A 27,158-nucleotide genomic window follows, 5' to 3' on the forward strand; every position below is an offset into this window, starting at 1 on the left:
TCTTAATTCCCCCCTCTGTATCTGCGGTTTATTACATTCGATTTCGCGGATGGCATCAAATAAGACGAATAATTGCCATTAGCTGTCATTCTTGTTTTAAAAAGTTACTTCTGGAGGATTGGAGATCTGATTTGTAGCTGTATTGTTAAAGATTCGTCTTGTTTCCTAGTGGAAGTTTTTGTATTTTAATTCTCTATCAAATGCAGTTATTTGAAAAGAAGAGGGGGGGGGAGATGATTTCTTGTTTTGGCGTAGAGGAAGTTGGAAATTTCTTCCTACGTCATATTCCTAATGTATTTGTTTTTTAAGATAACTTATTCTTAGAAACTTAATCAAGTTTACAGCAGTATTTTTTTTTCTTGTTATTATTTCCATTTTGTGAAATTTCTGTCAGACTTGCAATTATATTGGTATGTTCGACATTAACACTTGTTAGTACTAAATAAGGAAGCGTCATTTTATTCATATTAGATAAAAAAAAAATTGGACATACTTATGCAAATGTAAAGGAACTACCATATAATAGATTTCAGTTGCACTGTTATAAATTGTATCTAAGTGCATGTTTGCCATCGTAACTGAATCAACTACAACTCGTTGCACTTTAGAATGAATTTGGAAGTAATTTTTTTTTTCTGTATTATTTTGCGAAAACGCCCATATCTCAAAATGTTGTTTGAGAAATGATTTCTTTTAAGTTAATTATAATCAAGTAATATTTCTTCAAAAAGATTTAATTAAAAAATCATGGTTTAGGAAAATTAATAATTCGAAATGAGGTACTTGCAAATTATTAAAATATGTTCAATTTTTAAAGATTTTAAGCATATAATTGTATAGTTTCTAAATTATTTTATATTATATTTCAAATGAAGATTGTACGATTCTGTCTTGTATTAATCATGTATTAACACTTTTAATTGGCGTTGTTTCATCATCTGATCATGGCTCAAAGTGTCAAGGTAAGTCCTAGAACAGGCTTTCTACTTTCAAAACGGGACAGTAAAATAAATTGAGAAAAAAATTGGTTTAAAATTGTTGTGCAAAATTTAAATTTTACACCTTTTTCTCGACTTATGTGCTATATAATTTATGATACCAAAACTAAATTTAAATCTGAATATAATTTCATATAATGATGGTACATATTGGTGTACTATTGTATATATACATTGTATATGATAATATACAAATATAATTTCATATAATAATGGTACATATTATCCTTTTTTTTTACATCATGTGCTATATTTAATTGAATACTTTTTTTTTATTTTATGTGTAATTTTTATAACCGTTTGAGTGAAAATAGTACTGAAAAAAAATACAAATCCGATTTACGATTTCGATTTGCAAATACTCTTACGAAACGGAACCTGTTCGTAGATCAATCAGGAACTATATAAAACTTTCGGGTTTCACTTTGTGCTTCTTGTATCCGGGTTGTTTAAAACATGGCTGTTGACCCTAAATGTGGTTACGTGCTTGAATTTGTTACGTAAAAAGTGGCAATATTTTTGTCACATTCCTTATTATTAATAATCCAAAATAATTTAGAATAATCTTCATTATTGCTTTTATGATGACGTCATTTGAATAACTTTTTATTTATTAATATCTTATTCTTATTGATCTATTTTTGTTTTGTTTTGTTTATATTAAAAACTAAGCAGCCTTATAAAAAAGCTTCTTCATACGTTTATTTTAGATGTGTATAGAAGAAATTCAGGAAGCTTGCGTTCACTTAGAAATCAGATAGTACTTATTTAATGATTACAGTAGCAGTTTTATAACATATTGAAGGAAATGTCATTTCTCCCGGTCAAATTAAAAATGACTAATGCTTGTCATCCAATATCTTCGGCGATGATGGATAAACAGCGCCGACCGATATCCTATCTTATCATCATGGATTAAAACAGCAGTTAATTCGTGAGCGGCGGTCGTGATTTGAATACTCAAACCACTCATTCTTAATTTCCGTTAAATCGGATTGCATCTCTCAAGAAAGAGTGTGTCATAGCTCGGTGAGAAGGGGACTGTCTATAAATTGAATTTCCACTCTGGAAGTTTTATCATTTGCTACCAAGTTTCCAAAGAGCTCAGTCCAAAAGCAGAAATTTTATATGAACGTAACATAAAGCATCATCTTCTTTAGTAATGAATCCATTTAATATTAATATTGAATTAATAACAATTAAATTAAATTTAAATTAATTTAATATTACATTAAAATGAACCCATTAATTATTTAAAAATATCACCAAAAGTAGCATTTATTATCTCAAATTGCTAATTTCAAATGTCATCTATTCAATATTTGAATTGTTTTTGTTCTTAAATTTGTGTACGCTTTTAAAGCATTTTTCCCCCCTCTAAATAGAAACATTTTTACATTTTTTTTAAAGAATTATTTCCTATGTTGAAAGTGTGTCCATGCAACATTAACCTACACTGTATAATTTTGTTTTTTAAGAGGACAATAATCCCCTTTTAATTTAATAAGCAGATAGGTTTAAAAATATTTGATATAATATATTTAATATTTAAATTTTTTTTAATATGAATATATCTTATAAATAAAGAACAAGATAATCTTGGATCAGTGGCGTAGCGAGAAAAACAAACGCACAAGGCATAATAATTTTTTTCGCGCCCAGTTGTCATCAAATTCAGTAAATATAAAATTCGCAGCATGGTATTATTTTTTCGCCTCTTCCTGATATTTCATATTAAAAAGATAATATAAATGCATTAGTGTTTTGTCCCGATGGGACCACTTAAGACTGGCGCCCGGGACATCCTTGCCCCTTTCTGTCGCTACGCCACTAAATAGTTCTAAAAACATTTCATACCTATTCTCAAAAGGAAAAGGAATATGACTCCTAACACGTAATCTTAAATCTGTCGGTGCTTCCAAGAGAAGATGTATGTCTTTGCCATAAAAAAAAAAAAAAAAAAAGGCACGGTATGCTTTCTTATTATAATTCTTTGAAGACCCATTGTTCCAGTGTATGCAATCAAGTATCTATCTGTCGACACACAATAGACTCTAAACCGAAATTCATTAGCATTCGCTGCAATGAATGTATGCCCCCCCCCCCTGCCGCAAACTAGTTTCCGGCCTTGCACAAGAGTTTAGTAAGAAAACATTTTTGAGTCATTTTTGTGTGACCACTCATAAAGTGAGCGGCTGCTCATCAAATTGCTTTTTTCCTCTGCGCCGCTTTAACAGAGGAGAAACGAGCGAACATAGTAACAAATCTTTTTCGCATACTTCAATGATTTTTCGGACTGTTGATGAATTTCGACTTTGTTTTTCCTCCTCGGAATTCCGTTGTCTGTGGAACAAAAGGTGTGACAGGATGGAGTGTGTTTCTTCGGAGCCGCTTTAGTCATGATTGACTAACGAGCCAGTGTCTTTGACATTTTGGGTATTGGATTCGGATTTCTTTTGGTGTCTTGCGCTATTAGTAGTTAATGGCCGGGAAGTTCTTTATCACGTGAAACATCTGGTTGTGTCAAACAATGATGCATTTCCTTGCTTTTGTTGTTGTTTTGTTTTCTTCCAATAAAAGTTCATTATTTGATTTGGCATCCGTTTCATTGGATAGCGGATGTTAAAAAAAGAAATTCTAAGAAAAATCAAATTTATTAAATAATTAGATTCAAAAATTAGAAATGAAATAAAACTTGGGAAAATACATAGGGAATTAAGAATTTCGTATTTAATGCCAATTAATTTAATTCTTGACACCTTAATGAATCTTTCAAATTCATGATATTAATTGATTGCTTAATTTTTTAAATCTTAATGTGTTACTTGCCTATTCCATCAAACATTCTAAATTTCTTAATAGGATGGGCAAACAATTTTTGTCTCCCCCCTTTTTTTGAAAATAGCTATTTTTTTTCAAAAATATTAATCCAATCAAATATCTAACTAAATTAGATTATTAATGGAGTTAATTCATGCTCATGTAATACACGACATTATGCGATAAATTTATCTGATTGTTTTTGTTGTTGTTGTCAGATATGTACAATTATTTCATGCAAAGTAATTTTCATTCAAAGAGGTGTAATTAAAGATTGATTAAAGCCAGCCAGTTAAAATCTACCATATTTTATAATAATTTATAATTTTTTGAGGTGTTATTATAATTTATTTGGAAATTTCAACAGGAGATCACATTGTGCGATTTTTTAGAGGAAAATTACAAATAAATATACTTTATTTTTGTTTATAATATCCAATATTATAACTGAAAAATTCACGAATATAATAGTTAATGTGCAATAAATAATTATTAATCATAAGGAATTATAAAAATTCATTTTACATGTAAAATAAATAGCCCTTATTTTTACAATCATTTTTCTAATGCGTAAACTTGATCTGTGAATAAAGACCCTAAATGGACTCTTATGGAAAAATACTTTGATCATAAAAACGTGGACATAGCCCCCCCCCCCTTGTTGTTCTTCAACATTTTCCTAGGAGGGTAAAATTCTACCCCAGAAAATCAAGCAAATTTCCTAAATATCTAGTTTTGAATCTTGTTAGTTATCAGTAATTAATACATTATCTTATCATTTGTTTTCTAAACTTTAGAAATGCGTCAAAAATTTTCTCCTCAATATTCGATTGCGAGAGAAAAAAACTTTATAAAGTTTTTCTGTGAATTTAAAATTAGCTGTAAGAAACAAGTTAAGAACGTATGAACAAAAACATCAAAAAATTAAAATTTTCTTCGAAATTCTTAATTGAAAAACCTTATTCTGACAAAAAGTATCATTCAATATTCTCGAAAACGCCCCATCCCATCCCATCTGAGCGCCCGTGACGATCCACACGAATTCTAAAACAACCAAAAAAGGATCACCTGCTTTCCCAAAACGAACTCACGATCGAAAAAGGCATTCTCCCGCACCCCCTGAAGGCATGGTGCAAACGATTTTCCTGGAGCGAACCTTTTTCAAAAGACCCGCTCGACCGGCGGAGGCTGGAATTCAGGGAATGCTGGCCAACGGAAATGACTTCACAACTGGCAACCTTGTCCGCGGCCCTTTTATAGAACGAGAAGGACGATTGGTCCGCTTGCATCATGGGAGGTTCACTCGTTTCTTCCGGGAATCTTCAGGTAGATTCAAATTCTTTTGCCAGCGCCGACACCTTGTAACAAAAGATAAATAGTGTGTTTAAAAATGAAAGAGGCAAATTGCTTCGACTAATATATCAAAAGACACCGCATCGTATTTAGGGATTGTCAGAGGTTCTCTCTCTGTTTAATGTGCCAGTGTTGCATCTTTCGTAGAATAATCGAGAATTATTTATGTTTGTGATAATTGATCGGTCCTGAAAAACTGACTGGCTGAAGGTTTTTATTTTACCGACATAATCTATTGGTTTTAATTCTTACAAAACTTACTCTTCATAGTTTTAGGCAATTCCTGAATGAATCGTGAGAGGGGGAGATGCCCCAAGCATGAATCGTAAGTTAAGACATCTGTATGGCGATAAAATATCCGTATGTGTATGTCACATTTTAAAGAGAAATATCCTGAAGGTGTAAAAAAGATCACATCTCACACTGTTTACTCTCACTACGCCACTGGAAGGGTGGGGGGGGGCAAATGATACTTATAGTTCTTCACGAATATAAATAAAGAATCCTAATATTTGCCATTTTTTTAAATGTCTGACAGATAGATATTTTGTTTAGAATCGATTGCAGAATTTCACACACAAGATTAAAAAGCATCGAATAATTATTTGAATACAAATAATATAACACATTTTTAAAACAAGAAAGTATTAAATAATTTATCCTAGCCCCATGCGGATTTATAACCCATGCAGTTTGCCATAAAAATTTGTGAGTGAGAATTTTAAAAATTCACAATCATTTAATCATTTTACTCAGATTAATTCATAATCACAAACATTTTAATACGTTTTAAAAACGTGATATATTAAAAAAATTATTTAAATAATTGTTAGTACTGATTTTACCCAACACTACGATAGGCCAAAACACCACGAATAGATCTGCGGTTGAGTTCTATGCTCTAGAGAGTTGGTACTACAATTCATTGGGCGTGATGAGGTGGTCAGAAGAGAGAAAATTACTATTTTGTAGATAAAGGAGGTTTTCAAGGGTGGCTAAATGTAAGTTTATTTTGTGTTCCAATTGAACGGGAAAGCCTAATTATTTCAAATTTTTAAGATTTTCGCATTTATAACTGCTATTTACTTTCCCACGTATATACTTTTATACAAAACGTTGCTTCCACGTTCCTTTTCCGTCAAACGATTTTTTTTTTCAATTATTGCGCTCACACTATTTACACTTTCGGAGCGTTTGAAAAAGTACAAAATTTTGTAGATAAGTGAGGATTGCGCTATTTCTGTGAATTTTGTATCACGTAGCCCTTTCACTTTCGTTTATTTTCAGAAGACAAACGCATTGGGTTTTGTTTCACATCGAGAACTGATAAAACTCTTTGGATTTAAAAAAAAAAAAAAAAAATCCAAATTGCATAAAAATCTAAAGCGAAAATTAAGCAATCCGTTTCTTATAAATAAATAATATCCTTAGTTGTTTAAATACTCTTTTGGTCTTTACAAATCAATGTTATACAATTAAACTGCTTTTTTTTATAGTCTATTGTAATAAGTAATATATTTTATAGTTTAAATACTCTTTCAGATTTTACAATTAAACTGCTTTTTCATTTGATGAATAATTTCTCTTAGCTTATAGATGGGAAATAGAATTTTATTTTCTGAATTTTAGTCATAATAATTATAAAGCTTATTTTTTTATAATAGATTTTTAAAAATTATGAGAAAGATTTTTAGTAATGAAATATTTTGAAAAATAGTTTGATTTTAAATTCACTTATCTCTTTTTTTCTCTCTCTCTCTGTTAAATTACAGATAAATTAGAATTTTTACCCTGAACAGATTTGGATCAGTAGATTCATTTATTTGATTTTTTTCACTTAAATATAGCGAAAGTTTGATCATGCACCTTTATTGTGATTCCCATGAGTGTGTTTTTTACTTTAGAAATTTAAAAATTCCATTTCGTTTAAACATTTTACTTATCCCACTTTCAGAGTCTGGGTCAGGGAATATTTTTTTTTTCAATTTTTTATTTATTTAATATATATATATATATATAAATTAAAAAGATAATTTATAAATTGTTTCTTTTTAAATGACATTTATAGAAACAAAAATAATTACTATTCACTCTCTAGTTTGAAACATAAAGCAATTTAATCTTTAGGATTTCAATCCCATGGACACTGACATTAAACTTCTTTTTCTTCTCACCCAACAGGTCTGCCTCACTTGCAGATGAAATCCTTTTCCCCTCGCAGCAGTCGTAGTCCTAGCAGCTCACCCAAGGTGGATCTTATCAATTTCCAGGTGTCTTCCGACCCACCTGTTGTACCTCTGTCACTGCCCGAATCCACTTGGAGCGATGCCTTTGAACCAGTAAAGAAAGAAAGACAGTGGAATCCCGTTGAATTGCCTTCCAAAGTGCCTACGGTGACAACCTCCTCCTCGACACACGGTAAGAGCCCGATTTTTCATTGTGTGCCTTACAAATTGTTTTTGAACCTTCCGCAAATAGCATTGGTCACGCTGGACTGCTACTTTTGTCCCTTTTGTGGATGGATTTGTAAACTTAGCTGGTGGTCCAACTTTAGTATCTTCCCAGAAGTATCTCATATTGGTGACATCGTTTGTGATAAGAGTCGTCTTGGTAATGCTATTATATAACTTTTGAGCCCTTATCTTATTTATTAATATTTGTCCGTTAACTTCTTGACCTAATTATTTATTAAATTTTTTAGTCAGATTGTGCGATCCATTTAGAACATTTTTTTTTGTTTTTTCAATCCATATAATACCATAATGGATGTCTGAGATACTGAAATGTGGCTAAGTTATTCGTGCATTTTAAATTGATCGGTGCTTTGATTTCATGATCATCGCCGTTGTTGTAACGATGAAAATTGAAGAGAGAGTGCCGGCTCAACTGCGATCCTCATCATCTGACCACGGTTCGAAATAATGAGATCCGATTTAAAATAACCTTCATGTTGCTTCACAGCGGGATGCAAATAAAACTAAACTAATTAGCTTAATGTCATATTTAAATATTTTTTTTAACTCTGTAATTCCTTGCATTAGCCAGACGTGACACTGTCTGTGAAAGGGTTATAATGGAACTTGTTAATGTATAAACCCCTTTTTAACGATATTATTACTCTTTTTTTTTTTTACTCATAATATTCTTGTTATATTATGTATCATCTTATTATTAAATACTGCATGAAAGCAGATTGATATGTACCGTGGGAAAAATTAGAAAATACTGAAGCATTTGCAGTCTTAAAGACAAACAGAAAAAGTTGAAACATGTATTAATTTTTTTTCTTTGGTAATCATAATGGCAAAGATTAAAACAAAATTTGATATATAATCTTGATATTTTTTAAAAATATTTTAAATATTGTCTCTAGTTAAATTTTATATTCTCTATAAATGGATAAATTCAATAAATTAATTTTCTAATTTGTTTAATATTTTTTTAATTGCTTCATAATTTATTTATATGAATGCATTTTTTTTTATAAAGGTAACATTCTTGTAAAAATTTGATAGATATCGTGTTATATTTTGGTTACATTTTGTAAAATAATAAATTAACGAAATATTATTAAAGTGTACATTTTGGTAAAAGGTCTTATTTATAATCGAAATAATGTATGTACAAAAATCAATATAAATAAAATTAATGATTTCATAATAAATAGAAATGTAATCGTGAGAGAGAGGGAAAAGTAAGGGGGGGGGTGGAGATAAAAGCATTATCCTTAAAAATAAATTCGAATTGGATACATTAAAAAATATTCTATTCCTGTTATTCTCTCTATCGGAAATACAGATACCATTTATACAAAATTTTAAATTCCCGACTATCACTTTCTATATTCATAATAAACAATGCTTTTCTGCAAGATTTCATTATCCTAAACCGATTCATTTATTCCAATAATCTAGTGAATAAGATTTCATCCTCGATTGAAATCCCTTATCACACAAGAATAGCTCCCGATTCTCGCCTTTGTTGCTGATCGTGCATCAGCGGCAATGAATCAACACATAAATTTAGTCTGTATAAGAAATGTTGTGATTTGTATTAAAACATAAGCAGCATTGTGATAAGGAAGCCACCCTTCCTGATAGGCAAAGACCAAACAAGCGCGGTATTAAAAAAGCGCTGATAGCTGGAATGCTCATTGAATCGCGAAGTGTCACTTCCGGCGTGCAAACGCTGTAGGTTGGGGTCAGTGAGGCATTGTAAAGCGGCCCACGCAATACAATAGTCTTGAATCATCGATGCCAGCCTTCAGAAGGACTAGTTGTTTTGGGCAGGGGGCGCGGACACGTGTGCGGGACTTGTTTGTAGGTCGGGATTCTTCGGCGTGTTCTTACTTTCTTCACGATGCGATGCGGTTTATTCAATTCTTGCATCTGATCTCTGATTTATTGAAAACGATTTTACTAAAAAGGAAATTTTGTATCTTATATGAAAAAATTATGATTTATTCTTATTGTAAATGAGGAAGTTATTTTAAAATCAAAATACCAAATAAAGAAAACCAACTTATTAATTAATTTGTTCTTTTTGTTTTTCAACTTTTCTTATTTCCTTTTTCTAGTATTTTCTCCTTACTTTGTATTGATTTTTTTTATGAGAGTAGGATTTTAAATATTTTATAAATGAATTTTTTGTAATAATTACTATAATTCAAAATATTCTTAATTTTTTCCCCCATTTATTTCTTACTTTTCTCCATCGTACTTTTTTACCTTGCTTTTACATTGTAGGTTTTTTTAAAATCTTTTTTTAGGGTGGGGGCGGGTCTAAATCATATTTGCAACCAATTTATAAAAATCAAATAAAAAAATCATGATTTTAAATGATGATATTTGGCTTTAATTTCCATTGGAACACAACTGAGACATAGAGACAGTGAATTTCAATATCATTTTATCCCCCCTAGTTATCATTTAAACGACAAAAAAAATAATAATAAGATATTTTAAACTATATCGCTTAGTTAAATTTTTTTCATACCCAAATTTAAGGTTTATTTTGACCTTCAAGATTAGTATAATCGATTATTCGGTTGAATTTAATCATTTGATTTGAATTTTAGACCCAAACGATAGTGATAAAAAATACAGCCTATAATTTTTCTCCTTATTGCTTCTAAAATGATTAAAAATAATACAGTATAATATAATATAAAATAATACAAAATAGCACAATGTTTAAATATTCTCGTGCCATCAATAATATTATTTTAATTAATTAATTTTTTTTACTTAACATTTAAAAATCTTATCATATCAGATTATTTGATTAACGCTACATTTTAAGGTTGTCCAAAGGCTATAATGGGACATGCTTCTTCTTTTTTAACATTGTCAAGAAGACGAGAACACTTTCTCCCTTCAAACGTTTACGCCACAACAGGAAAGCGACATTTGCTTCCGATGATTGAAACATTTATGCACGGGGCCCAAGGGATAATTTTGATGGAATCGGGTCTCGAACCGTGACCTTATTTGAAATAACTATCAATATCTTGCGGTCTAAATTTAGAACATAATTTTATTCATTGATCATCATTATTTTAACGAAACTCGTCTGGTTAAAAATTGAAAACAATTCTCTTTGAAATAATCAGGTTGCGAGTTTTGACCACAAAAATGAATTAATATACAAATTTCACAAACATTATCAATTATATATTCCCCGCACAATACCATTGCTAGATTCCGATTTCTACCTGTTGCGGGTTGGACGGCTATTTTGAAGTCTTCTAAAGACATCATTTTTCAACGAGGAGAAAGAGACAAGGAAAAACCCAGCTGCCCGACCTACTTCCGAAATGGAAAGTCGACCAAGTCGGTCGGATCACACGGCGGACTTCCAGGAATATGGACACGATGCGGCAGAGAAGGGTCCTGCTCACCTGTGACCTGAAAACGAGTCGCTATTCTCTTGACCTTGCGCCTTGGGTGTGTCCGCCCAGCTGGTAGATCAGTTATTAAGAATTATTGCATCTAATTGTTGCTCTGATGAGATCAACGACTCGTTGCTTATTTTTCGATTCTAATTTTGGTTTTGCTGTTGGCTGCGTTGATTGGGTGGAGGAATTCTGGGAAAAGTTTCATGATCATTGTAGATGGTCACCGTAGATATAAATAAATGGAATCGATTTGGTACTGGTAGATTGGTGGATGTTGTTTGAGAAAAGTCTAGTTTTCTATTCTTGATCCCAAAGTAATGTTTATGGCACTTTGAAAACTGTCATAAAGGCCATGATTCCCTCTAAAAATATCTCGAAGTCGGGGTCGGAGATTCAAGATATAAAATCCGATTCTACTAAAGATCCATCGTGTACACTGATCAAGTGCATGTAAAATTTGACACCATTCGCGAAAAATTTTTCCCTTTGGTGTAGTGGAAACGTTTGGAGAAAGAAAATGCTAGTTCTTGTATCGTCCTCGTCATCTGAGCGAGGTTCAGAATAATGAGATCCGATCTAAAATGATTCTAATATTGCTTCCAAATGGAACGTTAATACAACTAAAGTAGACAAACAAATTAGAATGCAAAGCATTTGATGCTTAGAAAATATTTTTTATTTTGTTACATTTAATATAATTATTTGTCATTTTTAATGAAATAGGATTCATATTAATATATTTATTAAATGCTCTCATTTAACTTAAATTCTTTGTAAATATGAAATTTCTTATCGATTTTTCATTTACCTCTTGTTGAGCTAGAATTGTAAAGGTTTGTATAGCTGCGCATTAATATTCTAGCTGTTCTAAGAGTTAGACTGTATATCCTCGGCTCCACTTGCGTCTATTGGCTCTTCTATAAATGTAAGAGAAATCAAGGCACATATACTCTTGTCTTACAGAAAAAGAATAAGTGTTGATCCAAATTAGGTTTAAATTCATTTTGAAAAAAATTAATTAAAAATCAGAGAAATATGAAGTGATAGCAGAATTGATATCACTATAAAGTTAATTTTTTGAATTTTAGGATTGGAAAAAAATAATTTTTTGTGTGTCGACTTTTTCAGATATTATGACGGGAAAACGAAAATTCTTTTAACCTCCCCTTTCACTCTCTTTAAAGAGACGTGGAAACTTTTCAATAGCGCAGCAGATCCTTCTTGATAATAATGAACATGTGTACCAAATTGCGTTTGAATTCATCGAGGGATGAGGAATCGTAGAAGATGCAAACAAATGGACATTCAATTGTATATATGCATCTATCTCCACCTTAGGGCCGCGGTGGCCTGGTGGTAAGGTCTCGGCTCTTGAGCCGTAGGGTTTCAGGTTCGAGACCCACTTCCACCGAAGAACTGTCGTGTAAGGGGCTCTGTTGCCCATTAAATCCATCAAGGCCAAGCGACCTCCCGCTGGTGTGGCGTGGTGTGGAGAGGGGGGCGCCAGTTCAGGTGTCGTTCTCGATATTTGACCGTGGTTGAAAGTGACGAGATCCGTCTCAAAATAGCCTTAGTGTTGCTTAAAACGGGACGTTGATATAACTAACTATCTATATTTTATGTCTATATAAATAGATAGATTATAATGGATTTATTGCCGAAGTTTACATATATAGTAATGATATCTCTTAATTTAGTCCATGTTAACTTTATTTTAAAATATTCTCTTATTTCCTAATCAATTCCCACTTCTTTATTTAATTAATTCTAACAAGCACATAGTAAAACTGCTGATTCCGTGGTTCTTTTACAAAGAACAAAAGGATAAAAATCCCTAGCATTCACACATACTTTTCAAAGACACCTAAGATTCCCTTGCCTAAATTGACACGTGACACAAAGAAATATCTATCAGAATCTTTTAGTAAAATCACTGAAGGGAAACATTTCTGTCACTGTGCTCTTATTCGCGATGTAAACAGGCGCGCGCGCGCGTGTGTAACAGCTAATCTAATTTAATTTAGACATCTTATACAAAATGTAAACATCGAAAATTGCAATCCGTTTCTTAGATGATGAAGCTTGCACGATCGAATGTTAAGCAGTACACTGCTCGAAAAAAATTCACAAGTACCCTCACGTGCGGTTTGGGAGCAAACTCACCGAACTGACAAAAAGCAATAATTTCGTTAAAAACTCGTGCCATTTTTTTCACTTTGTTGTCCCTCCCCGAGTCACCTTGGTTCGTCACCGACCTTGCTGGCGCGTGGCAAGTCACCTTGCTTGCTGGGGATGGGCAGGTGCCGCCAACAACCTGTTCAGTAGGTGACTGCTATGCATATTTCCTGCCGCTCATCAGGGGTGGGACCGGGAGAGATCGAATCCCACTTCTGATTTATAGGTCACACTTATTCCGCAATTGTTCGACCAGAGACACATTCGGGTTAACGATGCGAGGATTGCCAGGGATGTGGTCAATCCGCAATGGTGCATCTTAAGGTGGAGGAACAGGAATAGGAAAGGAAAACAAAAGTTCTTTTTTCCGTCTAGTATTTATTTAGAAACAACGAAAAAACAGGTGCGTGCACCACTTTTTCCTCAGACGCTCTGTTCTCGTTTCGCATCCGGGTTTTGTTTCGTTTCAAGTCAAAAATAAATTATGTCTAAACGTATATACAGACATTTTTTTTATTTTATCAATTAAGTGATTTTTTTTAATAATTTCTTTTAACAATATGGAATTTTTTTTCCATAAGAGTTAGACTGATTGACTGACTGTTCCAAACCCAGGTAGCATATTCTCTGCACAATATTGTGCAATATTATATAATATCAATCAACATTCCACAATATTATGCAATATTGTATAATATCAATCAACATTCCACAATATTATATAATATCAATCAACATTCCACAATATTATGCAATATTATATAATATCAATTAACATTCCACAATAATATGCAATATTATATAAAATCAATCAACATTCCACAATATTATACAATTTTGCGAATATTTATAACATCTTACAATATCGTGCAGTATTTGTGTACTACTAGACAACTGGAATACATATAAGATACATCTAATCTTCTACAAGATAATAAATAGTTAATTACAAACAAACAAACAAATTCAAACGATGACTTGGAGACAAAAATAACTTTACGTTCCTATATTGTCTGATACGACAATAAATATCCTAAATAAATTGTTATTTTAATTGGAAATTGCATAAATTCATAAGTCAAGAGATTAATTAAAAACATATATAAAAATTTTATGCATGTCGAATTATTAAAATAACAAATTTAATTTATATAATTTAATCATATTGTCTACTGTAATCTTTCTAAACGAAAGAAATTTTTCTAGAAAAAACAATTGACTTTTTGAATAGTAATAAAATTGGCACAACTCTCTCAAGATATTCAGCCAGCATATAAATGTTTAAATTAATTTTTTTATTCCTTTAATTTTTAATTATTCATTAATTATCATAAAATATTTTCTTTTTGCCAGTTAAAAGAGTTTGTTTATGAATTCTGTGTTATGTTTAACAGCATTTTTAAGTCTTTATATCTCGTTGTTTTATCTGGCCTTGAATAACTTATTTTCTTAAAGTAAAATTTGCGTTGCTACGAATGTTATATAATAGCATTTCCCCGTGATAGCTCTGATTTATCGTTGTTTTTGCGGAAACAAAGTCTGTTTTAAAACTTATTACATTCAGATGTTTGTAGTTCATTATTACGAAAAAATATCATTACTTCACATTATATTAATTACATGGTAACTATTTTTCATTGTCTATTGCTAGAAAATTCTTTCTTACCGAGCTAGGTATTCCCCCCCCCCTTACTCACCGCATCTTATTTAACAGACTTCAAATGGCTGCTTGGTTGTTATTGTGCTGTGAGTTGTAAATTAAAATAAAAAAAAAAATGGCCAACATTATTCATATTGTTTAATTGACATATTTGATAACTCATCTCTATGGAATCACGTGTCACGCTTTTTAATTTTGAAATTGTAATTTCAGTTCTTCTCCATATTATGACTATCTAATCTAGTCGTCTGTAAAAAGTTGTCTGCTTATTTAAAATGATCGAGCTTAACGATTTCTTCTTTATTATGTTAAGTAGAAGGGAAAGTTTGGTCCTAAAGCTATGAAATGTGGCGTCATTAACTTTCGGCCCATAAACTATGGAGAGGAATAAAGAAAGCTGTTTGCTGTCTGGTTTCTGAACAGACAGATTTATTAAATGAATGGAGTGAAATTATAATGGATTAGCAGTGAAACCACGTCATCTGTTTCGCTTGTAAGGAAATAATTAAAGATAATAATAATAAAATAAATGAAGTTTGAAAAAGATTTATGGAAAAGAAACGCAGTTTCATGAGTTAAGAAAAATCTCCTTGTTTTAAGATTCGTGCTTTACGTTTCAACTGCAAAACACTGACGATTCGAAAGCGATGGAGATGTGCGACTCAACTCGTTTTACTAAACATCGATAGGTAATTTAGATAAAAGAGTAAAGAAAGATCGAAGATGAATGGAATTTCATTTTTTAAGAGCGTTTTATGATAAATATTTTGATAATTATTCAGAATCGCTTTCATTGCTTTTTAGAATTCTACTGTTTCTCATATTACTGATCAACTTTTGAGACACAGGCGCATCTATTTGCTATTGTTGTTGCCATTTTCTAAACATGTTCTTCCTGAACTTTTCCGTACAGACTGGCGAAAATTGTTGTAAACTTACTCTTAAAATAAATCAGTAGATCATATTGCTGTACTTTTTGACTTCCCATATTTAACTTTAATTAAACCATATTTTAACCCACTGTAACATTAGCAAATTCATTGAGCTGTACTTCGACATCGTTTTTGGAATGCCATATTGCATTTCAAGGCAATCCAGTGCTATTGATTATTGCTTTTAGAGATCTACGTAAAAACAGCTGAGTGAAGCAATTGTTGTGGGAGGGGGACAAAGACCGAAAAACCACCGGAGACCGGTAATGGTTGACTCTGTCCTATTCTTCAGGAACACAGGATTAAATGGTTGAAACTTCATTTAATTATTATGGTAAAATAAATTTGAACAGAATATAGAAGAAAGTTGAAAGTTTTGTTTAGTAGCGTAATAATTTCGCTTAGTCACTCGCGTAATAGTCATGCGGTAGCCTATTACACTTCTAAAGAAACAATTTTCAACAGATACTTTCAATTCGTTCATTTTGCTAGAAAAGAAGACATTCTGACAGAGTCTACGACATCTCTCAATGGAATGAAATCGCAAGAAGCAATTTCTGAAGATTTAGATCGCCACATTCTGGCGGGTATCGAACGTATATTTGGTGATGCGTTCAAGTAAAACGTTAAAAACAAGTAAATCTACGTTAAAAAAAATCACGTTATTGTACAAAAGGTAACGCAAAGCAAACTTCCAGATGAATATTCTTCATAGTGTTTGATGTGAAATAGACTAACATATCAATGTTACGCATGTGACTAGGAAAAATCATATAGGACAAAACTTAAGCAAGGCTGTAAGCTTTTTTCTGTGTCTTGCTCGAAGTTTTTTGTTCATTGTTAGCAAAGAAATTAGAGCCATTCAAAATCAGTGCAATTGCTTTGAATAAACGTGCATGAACTAAAGTATTACTAAATGCCATACCATCAGGTAATGTGATGAACTTAATCTTTTAAATGCCACACTATAAAAATTTTGCCAGAGCCCCGTGCTCTCTAATTACACAACTATAGCTAATCTAATTGGTTTTGAAAATTATATTTGTACCTATTTTATCGATATTAATAAAAGGATAGAATGTTCAGGCAACGAAAGTGAACAGTGGACGGGGACCTTCTTGTTTGCATTCATTTTGGAAATTCACCAAAAGAAAAAAAGAAGACATCCTCTTATTTTGACTTTTCTTCAAAAATCACCGAAGCATCATGATGAAAAGCCTTGAAAAAAAGAAAAGACACTCTGATACACTTCCGACTCTCGACATCTTCTCGTTTCATCTGGACGAGTTAATCCTCCAAGTCGAGAGAGAGAGAGTAGGAGAAGGCGGCGGAAAAAAGGCATCCGGGTGCACCGTAAATAGCCCATCGCTTCGCAGATCACAGATTATTTCCCTGAAAGGATACGTTTAAGTTATTATGTTACTCTTCCGAGGTATAATATAACGCCTATAGAAGTATGAAAAACATTATAAAAAAGAGGGGGTTGCAGCAACCGGTATAAACAACGCCTATTTAACTCTGGCTCCGAAGTGGCCGGGGCACTAGGAAAACTCGAATGAGAAGTCATTTCCGCTCTTTTCCCGCCACTGAGTCGCAGAGCGGGGCCCTACCGCAGAAAACCGCAAAATTCGAACAGAAGAATAAAAAACAACAAATGACAGACAGGTGGAGATGGTAGAGAAAAGAAGAAGAAACATATTGGAAGAAGAAGAAAAAAATTAACATCCAGGGTGTTTTGTAAAAAGTTGCCTTGTGCTGCGGTTGACAATCTATATCCCTGGCTCAGCCCTAACGTGCGCCCAAAGAGGGTTGAGGATAATTATAAAAACTCAGGATGGCCGACGCCGACTGGCCTTTCATCATCATCACGATGAGATGGATGAAATTCTGATTCATAAGTGACGCCTAACACGAGGAAGGGTTGATTCATCAATGGCAGGTCACGCTTATTGCCCATTGCAGAGATATCACATATCGTTTAGAAATCACATTTGATAGTATGATAATGGTTTATTTTTAAGACAGAAGCGTGCTTCTTCATATTAACAGTCAATTAAGACACCGTGTCTCTCGGTAATCTGGGAATGATCAAAATTACTTTGTCACTGGTTCCTCTTTTACAAAGGAAAATAACTCTGAAGAAACAACTCTCTAATGGAGGGTCTCTAAAAACTAACGTTTGAAAAAGTTAAGTGTATTTTTTTTTTCAAATAAAATCAGTATTATAAATGTTATGCATTATAAAAATTTTCGAGGTCAGATATAATCAATAATTTTTAGATAACGAATATTACCAAGAAAAATTCCTTTACAAATTGTGTGATGCATACTTGCCTGGTACATAGTACAATGAATTTCAATTCACAATGCACCTATTCGTTATGAAAAAAAAAAATAGTATTGTGCATGCTTAATAATGCAACAAATATGCTTGGCGGTTGTTCGATATGATTTTATTGAATTGCTAACGTTATACTTTAAAAAAAAAATAACGGACTAAGCGCAAAATCAAATTAATGCATGAATTTGATTAAAGGCATTGGAAAACGTTGTGTCACTCATAGAAGATGTGTCAGATTTAGAGAAAATCTTAGCCTTCTCCTCCGTATCTTATAAAATATCTATTTTTCTTTTGTTTAGGATAAGTAATAGGGTTTTAAACAGTATCGAACGCATCTTGCGTCGAATCTTTCCAATTATTGTCGGCAGAAAGAATGCGACTCAGATGAGTTCTTTCTCTCTCTTCATTTCTTTTTAAAAATAAAGCTGTCCTTTGACTGGATTTCAGATTTGTTTTGCTTTCCAAAATTTTAGATCCCGAGGGTTTCATTTATAAATGTAATAAATCGCATATTATTTTATTTATTTGCCAACAAATTCATTTCATGTCAAAAATAGGCATACCGAAACAAACTTTGCTTGATATTGTATTTATTATTAAAGTTGAAATGTATCTTTAAACTATGTATTTACAATCCATATTTTTCTTTCTTGCAGGTTCTGCTGGTTCAGCTTTGGATTCGTCCACTCTTTCCGATATACCTTGGCATGCTTTGCCTACCCCACCGTACCCACAGCATTTACTTCCATCATCTGTGTCCACTGCCTCTTTTGCTAGCCGGCCAGAAGATCAGCTCGCGCCCCTTGTTACTACATCAGGTACCTTATTTTAATCAAATGCATTTTAGTTTTATATATTATTGACTGATCACAGATTTCAAGTGGTATCTAATTACGACTATGTTGCTTTATTTTCTAGTATTAACACCAACCCTGTTTAGTCCTGGCCCTCCACTTCCGCCTCAACAGCTTGCGAATGATGATTTCTTAGGACTGTATTATGAACCTCTGCCATCTTCATCCAAGCCATCTCAAGATTTCAAACTTCCTAAACTTGAGCAAGATGTATTCAATGAGAAAGCGTATCAACATAGTCTTCCATCCACGAGTAACCTCAGTTCTGCCTTACACAGTGATTTCAAACAGCCTTATTTAACGACAACGTCGTCATCCATTTTATCGCCAAGTTTTCCGCTGTACTCATCAGAAACTCAAGGCAACTCTTCCTTGTTTTATTCTGGATCAGGTGTCCAGGCGCAATCTTCCCAAGAGCTTGCAATGGACAGCAGTGAGTCAGGAACAGCAGCTTTGGTGTCGTCGAGTGTTCTAAACAGGACAGCTTCTACATCAAGTTCTATTCTGCCACCTTATGGGTCTTCGACAAGTTATCCAACATCTTCTGTTGGACCATCCATGCAATCTTCTTTCCAACTGCCTTGTTTAGAACTCTTCGGGTCGAATGATCCAGGCTTCACGCCAGGTCCTTTGACAATGGCCGCCAGTGTTCTATCGTCTTCGTCTTCACCGTCATCCACAGACATATCATCTTTTGGTCTGGAAATTCTCGATTCTGAGCTTCGGACTCCTCCAGTCACAACTGCTATTTCATCACTGTCATCGCCATTTTCTTTGTCAGGCACTGTTCCCATTCAAAGAGAACAGTCTTACGTACCAATGATGCAGGACCAAGTACCCATATGTACAAGTACAAATATTTATCAAAATGTACCTGTGACCGCGCCTGCTACTACATCGAGCTCTATTGTGCAATCCGATGTGTGGAGACCATATTAAAAAAATTAAGCATTAGCTGTTATAAATTTCTTTGTCTTTTCTTCAGTATTTCATTTAAGGTATTGGAATCTGTTTCGTATTTGCAAAGTTTTTGTAAAGGTTGTGACAGATATGTTGTTTTATGTTTCTCTTAAAATGTTACTCAACTTTGTTTAAAAGCTTGCCTGAGAGACTACAATACGGCTCCAAGCAATGCAAGCCGCAGAAGCTCCAAGCAATGCAAGCCGCAGAAGCTCCAAGCAATGCAAGCTGCATTATAAATGCCGCAGAAGATATTGTCCATTGACTATTGCTGCCAACTGCCTCGGATTACTAGAAAAAACTGCATGATGTTTTTACGTAAAGTTATATATCCAAGTCAGATTGCTTATGAATTTCTGACTCTAAATCTAAATATATTGAGAAAGACGCTTAACTGACGCAAGAGTTTCTCTGTAAGTTCCGGTGAACACTATTTTGTCTTTCTGTTATTGGTGTATGTACATAAGTTGATGAAAGTGTTTCGTCCTATACATTTTATACATGTTTATATGTATACGTTATAGATCTGAAAGAGTGGGATTACTGCGTATATGGCCTTTGAATGTTATTATTTTAGATATTAATGTAAATATCTAGAATATTTTAACGAACTGCTTATAGCTGAAGGTTATTTTAATTCGGAGTTGATGCAAAGAAATTATAGTTAGGATATCCCAAATTTTTCAGAGCTTCTTTTGGTGAAACTGTTAAAACAAAATAGAAAATGTTATTTGGATTACAGAATGTGATAATGTCAAAAGAAAGTATAATTATTATGTTTGAAATATTTATATAAATAAAAGATATAGGTAAGCAACAAGTTTTTGAAAGGAATTGAGTTTGTACATATTTCCGTTCCGTAATGGTTCTGCTTAGAAATATGGCCGCTATAATTGCTGTATATATATTTTGAACTAATTAATAATTAAATACCAATATAGCGGCCAAAAATGTCAATTAGTTTTCTTTGAAGTAAATATCATGTAAGAATAACTATGTTATTATAGGCGAGACAAGAAGGTTTAACATGGGAAATTTAAAAAGAAAAGTATCATTAAATCACTAATAATAGTGAAAATTCCTTGGCTGAAGTTAATAAGTGTTTTTTGCGAATTTTGTTAAATATTTAGTGCATTTATTTAAAATATACATAATTAATTATCAAATTCATACTACAGCTAGTGACATCTCAAGTTACGATTTCATAGAAAATTAAGTGCAACAGAATCGCTGATGAATGACATCACACGTGTTTTTAATCATCTAGAAACTATAGAAATAATTCAATAAAAAAGACAAGTTTTTATTTTAAATTTATAACTTCTTTGTATTGAATACTGATATTACTGTTCAAAATTAATTTCAGTTGAAATATACAACTTACTTTTAAATATATTTGGACTTTATTGGGAACTAGGGAAAATTATACAATGCTCATGGCTTTCAACTTGAGATGTCACTTTTAATATACTTTTTAAGTAAATATTTTTTAAATGAAAAACTTATTTATTTTACAGCCCATTTCTAATTGTGATATTAGTAATTGTAGCCAAGAATTATAATTTAATATTATAATTCTTGCCAATACTTTAGAACTCCAATTTTCCGGGCTAATCGGGACCAGACCGGATAATGGAATATTCGTAAATCCGAATAATTGACGGGAAAAAAAGATTGTATCTTGAGGGGAATGTTTTTTTTTTTTTTTTTTGCTAATAATATATTAATTTGATGACTACAAAAACACTATTGTTTGCATTTTGCATACCACTATGTTTTATTAAAATATCGGTGCTTGAAAATATCAGTAAATCAGTCGTTTTCTATCTTTATTCGACTTGCAGAGTTTTTTTCCCCCTCTCAAAACGATCCGGATAAACAGAAATTGGATAATTGGAGTTCAGTTGTTATATAAATGGTTTCAGAATTGATTTGTGACATTTTAAACAAAATTTAATCTATTTCCAAGTTTATTAGAAAGACATCGATTGCATAATAATGATAACAAGGAACAAAGCGCAGGGAAATATCATGCATGTTTTTTCTTTGCATTCTAAAGCTTTATTTAAAGAAATTCGTTATCAGTGCTACTCTATGTAATCAGTGATCCGATTTTTGTAACACTGATCTGTGATGTGTTTTTGTCAGATATTGCTTTAGTCAAAGAAATCTTGTGATATTTTTTCTTTCCCTTCACAAGTGACTTTTTTTTTTATCTCTGTTTATAATCAGTACTCATTTTTTTGCCACGTCACTGTGCATTTGTGAAATGTAAAATACGTTCTATTATTGTACGTTTTGTTATTGTACATCATTCAGATATTTAATTATTGTTTCATTCTTTTGAGGAATTTCTAGAAAGTTCTTAACAGAACTAGAATGAGTGCTAATTTATTGTATTTTTAAATGTTGTGTAGAATTTATAAATTATAGAATCAAAATATTCTAGAGAAATATAGATCAAAATTAATTTTGGAATTAAAAAAGGGCTTCGTAAACTTATTTCAATTACGACTTCAAAATTTAAAAAATATATTAAGAAAATGATATTTTAAACAATAAAAAATTAAAATTAAATAGTTATTTAACAAGTTGTGTTAAAATTGTCTAAATTTTAATGAGCATATGCCCAAATTTAATGAAATAATTTTAATTTTTAATGAAAATTTAATATAAATTTTTATGGGCATTTTAAATTTTTTTAATGAAATCGTATTAATTTTTAATAAAAGTTGTACAAATTTAAATTTTATTGAAAATTTTGAAAAATTAGAATGAAATAGAGATGATTTTCTTTACGATCCTTACCTACATGGATTTGTAGTGAGCACATTGTTTTGACCGCAATTAGGGGTGGAAACCTGAAATTTAAGCAGCCCTGAGAAAAAATAAGGTTGAAAATGAAATATATCTGACTCCTTAGTTGGCAAATTTTTCTCTACCTTTGATATTACCTATTATATACTTATTATCGCACAACTGACTTTAATTTCATAATGAAAAATTTCTTATTTATTAATAAATTATTGAATATTTATGCTCCAAATTATTTCTTAAATAATACATTTTTTTTTTTTTTTTTTTAGTATTGTATTATTTTTCTCAAGTGCATTTAATCGAGAGAAGTTATAATCAGCTATTAATAGTATTTCTCAAAAATAAGAAAACAAAATTTAGTTGGAAAATTTTTTGGAAAAAGATTTAAAATCTTTCTTGATTCTATATTTTACCTCATTTTAAGATAGAGACTTTTTTAAATGCATTTGGTAATGCATTTTTTTGAGGAACTAAAATATTGTAATATTTATGTATTTTTACATACAGAACTGTACGGAAATAATTATATCCAGTCTGCTTATTTTCTTTTTTTTGTAACATGCGAGAGATTGTTCATCCCTTCATGCTATTTATTTCCACCAGAGTTCAAATATTGTTCCCATGACATTTCATTTGTGATAGTTGAACTCGTGGTGTTTTTTTGTACCGAAACTCAAAGTTACTTTTAATGTATTATCTTGTAAGTATCATGCTGTGTCATGAGAGAATAAAAAACACTTTTTACAAGAATGAAAATCTTTTTTATTTACTCCTTGTCTGTTTGAATTCACTAGCTTTAATACTAACTTCAACGAGAATTGATCCTACATCTTTCTCCTTTATAATTATTTATATTAACTTGTTATTACAAATTCTTATTGGATCAGAGTTTTTTTAAGGTGTATTTAATGTATATTTTTGTTCATATACTTTGCATATATTTCATACAGATGTTTTCGCCATTGATTTTCGACTTCCTATAGATGAGCTTATTTAAGAATTTAAGAGAGTAAAATGAGAGCAACTATGGATAAATAACAGATTTATAATTTGCACAACTGTGCTGATAACTTAATGAAATAGATTCAATGAAGGAAATAGACTAAATGCATAACTTAATTAATAGACTTATGTATTGTTCTCTAAAATTGCTGAACACTACAGTTTAAGTTGAATACAACTGTTTTTCATACAAATGAAACATTTTACTCCTTGAAAAATATATACATTAATTTATACAAGCATAGTGGCTCGTGCGACTCAAGTATAAGCTATTGCCAGCTTTTTACAACTTAATATAGTTTTGATTACAATTATATTATATCGATATGTCACAGTAACTTTGGAGAAATAACAGAATTGCAATAGTTAAGTCAAAGAAATAGACTCGTCTATTATCCCATGATTTGTATCTCACCACATTCTTCTGAGAGATTAACCGACTATATCTGCATTGTATTCTTATTTTTGGACTTCCTTTACAGGAAATACAATGATCTATATCATTTAAATAATTTTTATTTATGAATTTATTATAAATCTTTTTCTTACATAATTAAATACCTTTAAAAATCCTCACTAAAATCGAAATCAAAAATTGAATGGGCATAGCTGACCTAGAAATGGAAATAAAGAAATGGCGTTGTAAATTTCATGTCGTTGTTTTTAAATTGATTAGAATGGAAAAAGGCGTAGTTCTGTTCGAGAACAACAAAAATTCATACCCGTTCGTACCTGATTCACATTAAAGTTATTGAGATCCAAAATCTACTCCTTTATATTTCATTTGACCACAACTAGAACGAGATTCACCCACAAATAGTCAACTTTCTTCTTTTCCTCTGCTTAGCATTATCTGAGGCTTCACTTGTATGAAGTATATGTAGAGAGCGAAAATTCGCTATCACAATTTATTTATTTCTATTAAAAATATAATAAAGATTCATTATGTTATCTACAAATCGGGGTTTCCATGGCAACTCATAAGTACATAATACAAACCAGAGCGCAGTAACATCTAACAATGGCGTGGGGAAAAAAGGCCCTAAAACTAGATGCTAATTTAATCTAATCAATAAATTCTTATAAAGATATGCTTTGATTTACGAGACTTCTATCATTCAATGAATTAATCTGAAATCCTTATGCAATTTTGTTAATCCAAGAATTTTCGCCACCAAATAAATAGAATATGCGAATTAAAATAATGTTAATCTGTCTTAACCGTCAGTTATAAAATATAATTGTGTAATAGAGTAAATTCATTCGCAAGTGCATATATGTCAGCAATTCCTAGCTTATTATTAATTTTGCCATTTCATTTAACTTTTTAATCCATTTCACATTTTATAAGAAAAAAATAAGGACTGAATGCTTAATGTAGTATGACACAGCTTTTACTAGGAAGAAACGATTTCACAGCATGTAGTTATATGTTAACTGATATGTATTCATATATTAGTCAGAAGACCGTGACGCCATTGAATTGATTCCACTATAATCGTGAATTGTCTTTCTCGTGATTCACTCAGAATCAGTTTTACTTACAAAATATACGAAGTTTTTGTTCTCAGAGAAAATAAATCATTAAGAGAGGGTTTCCATTAAAAGTCTTTTTATATTTTTTATGTACTGTTGATATTTATGGAGAATCCAAAACTAATATTTTATATTAATGCACTAAATGCGACAAAAATATGTCTTAATAGTTTTTCACTAAAAATATGGAATGCGGGTATTTTCTGAACCACAAAATAATGGATTGCGTAACGACATTTCTGTCTTTGTTTAAGAAAATTGTTGTTGGCCTTGTGAATCATGTGACCATATTTTCTCACCGCACATCCAATGGCCGTTTGTGAATTTGTACGTGATTAAATGGGGATTTACCACTAGTTCAGGGTTCACATCTCAATCAAATGTTGACATAAACATTCTAGTACGAAAATATTTCCCTTGCCATTCAAAAGTTTTTCCTGGATGAATCGCCAGTACACTTTTTTATGTAACAATAAGAGAGCTAAATGAAACGATGTGTGGCAGATTATTATAAAATTCGTTTAATGTATTATCGTTTTCTAGTGTATTTTGGAAAATTTTTAAAAGGAAAAAAATGAATATCCTTAGTTATATTTAAATGAAACTTCGCGAAGTCTCAAATGTTCTTTTAAAATGGAAACTTTGAAGTAATCAATTGGAGACCTCCCTTTGATATTCTTGTATGTGTGCATATATGGGTCGTGTTTTGGTTAGCTTTTTTCGTGTAGCAAAGAAAGTTGAGTTTGTATTTTAGATATCTTTTCCTTGATTGATCAGGTCTATTATTTAGATTTATTTCTGTTGAGTTTTAATATTTTCGTAATTTTAATATGAATATATGAAATATACAAAGAGAAAATATTTCAATCACCCAAGTAAAATAAGAATTCGAGATTTGGAATTTGGGATGTGATTTTGTGACTGGCTTCTAATCGGTCAGAAAAAAGATGTCTAAAATATATATTCCCGCGATAGATTTAGCAAAAATGGTAGATTTAAGCCAAAAATAAATATTTCGCAACTACTGTTCGGCAGTGCTATGCAGAACATCTGCTTATTCGGTGATTTTTCTAAGCCCATTCGAACGAAATCATGAAACAAACGCAACCTTTACACTTTTATATATATATAAAAAAAGAACTTCGATAAAAAGCCTTCCGCTCAATCTCTCTCTTTCTCCCTGTCCTATATGGGTAAAAGTAAAACAGTATATAATTTCAAGAATTTTTGTCTGACTGCCAGGCACACTGATTAGATCTAACAACATCTTTCGAATCAACATAGAGTTAACATTTATTTTATGATAACTCTACATTTTTCGCGATTCATTAAACAAAATCAAAAGGTTTATTTGTAAAAAAATATCTTACATCACGAATCGTTTATTTTGTAATTGTAATTACGGCGTAAAAAATTTTACGAATCGTTTATTTTGTAATTGTAATTACGGAGTACAAAATTTTACGAATCGTTTATTTTGTAATTGTAATTACGGAGTACAGAATTTTACGAATCGTTTATTTTGTTATTGTAATTACAGAGTACAAAATTTTACGAATCGTTTATTTTGTTATTGTAATTACAGAGTACAAAATTTTACGAATCGTTTATTTTGTAATTGTAATTGCGCAGTACAAAATTTTACGAATCGTTTATTTTGTAATTGTAATTACGCAGTACAAAATTTTACGAATCGTTTATTTTGTATTTGTAATTACGAAGTACAAAATTTTACAAAGCCATGCATTAAAATATAGTTGTTTTTTTTAAATCTCTGCCCATTGAATTGACATTTTTTTCACTTGAATATACAT

At 31.4% G+C, this 27,158-nt stretch overlaps 1 protein-coding gene across 1 annotated transcript in view; it reads left to right on the forward strand.

Moving 5' to 3' along the window:
* Window positions 1–23,517, forward strand: part of LOC129963659 (runt-related transcription factor 1-like) — a 50,969-nt gene extending 27,452 nt beyond the window's left edge. Inside the window, exons 3-5 of the mRNA XM_056078154.1 lie at window positions 7,353–7,589; window positions 18,832–18,993; window positions 19,094–23,517. Coding sequence (XP_055934129.1) covers window positions 7,353–7,589; window positions 18,832–18,993; window positions 19,094–19,968 — 1,274 coding nt within the window. The 3' untranslated portion in view covers window positions 19,969–23,517. The remainder of the gene's footprint in view (window positions 1–7,352; window positions 7,590–18,831; window positions 18,994–19,093) is intronic.
* Window positions 23,518–27,158: the final 3,641 nt, after the last annotated feature.

Source organism: Argiope bruennichi, chromosome 3 (genome assembly GCF_947563725.1).
Source record: "Argiope bruennichi chromosome 3, qqArgBrue1.1, whole genome shotgun sequence".
NCBI lineage: Eukaryota > Metazoa > Arthropoda > Arachnida > Araneae > Araneidae > Argiope > Argiope bruennichi.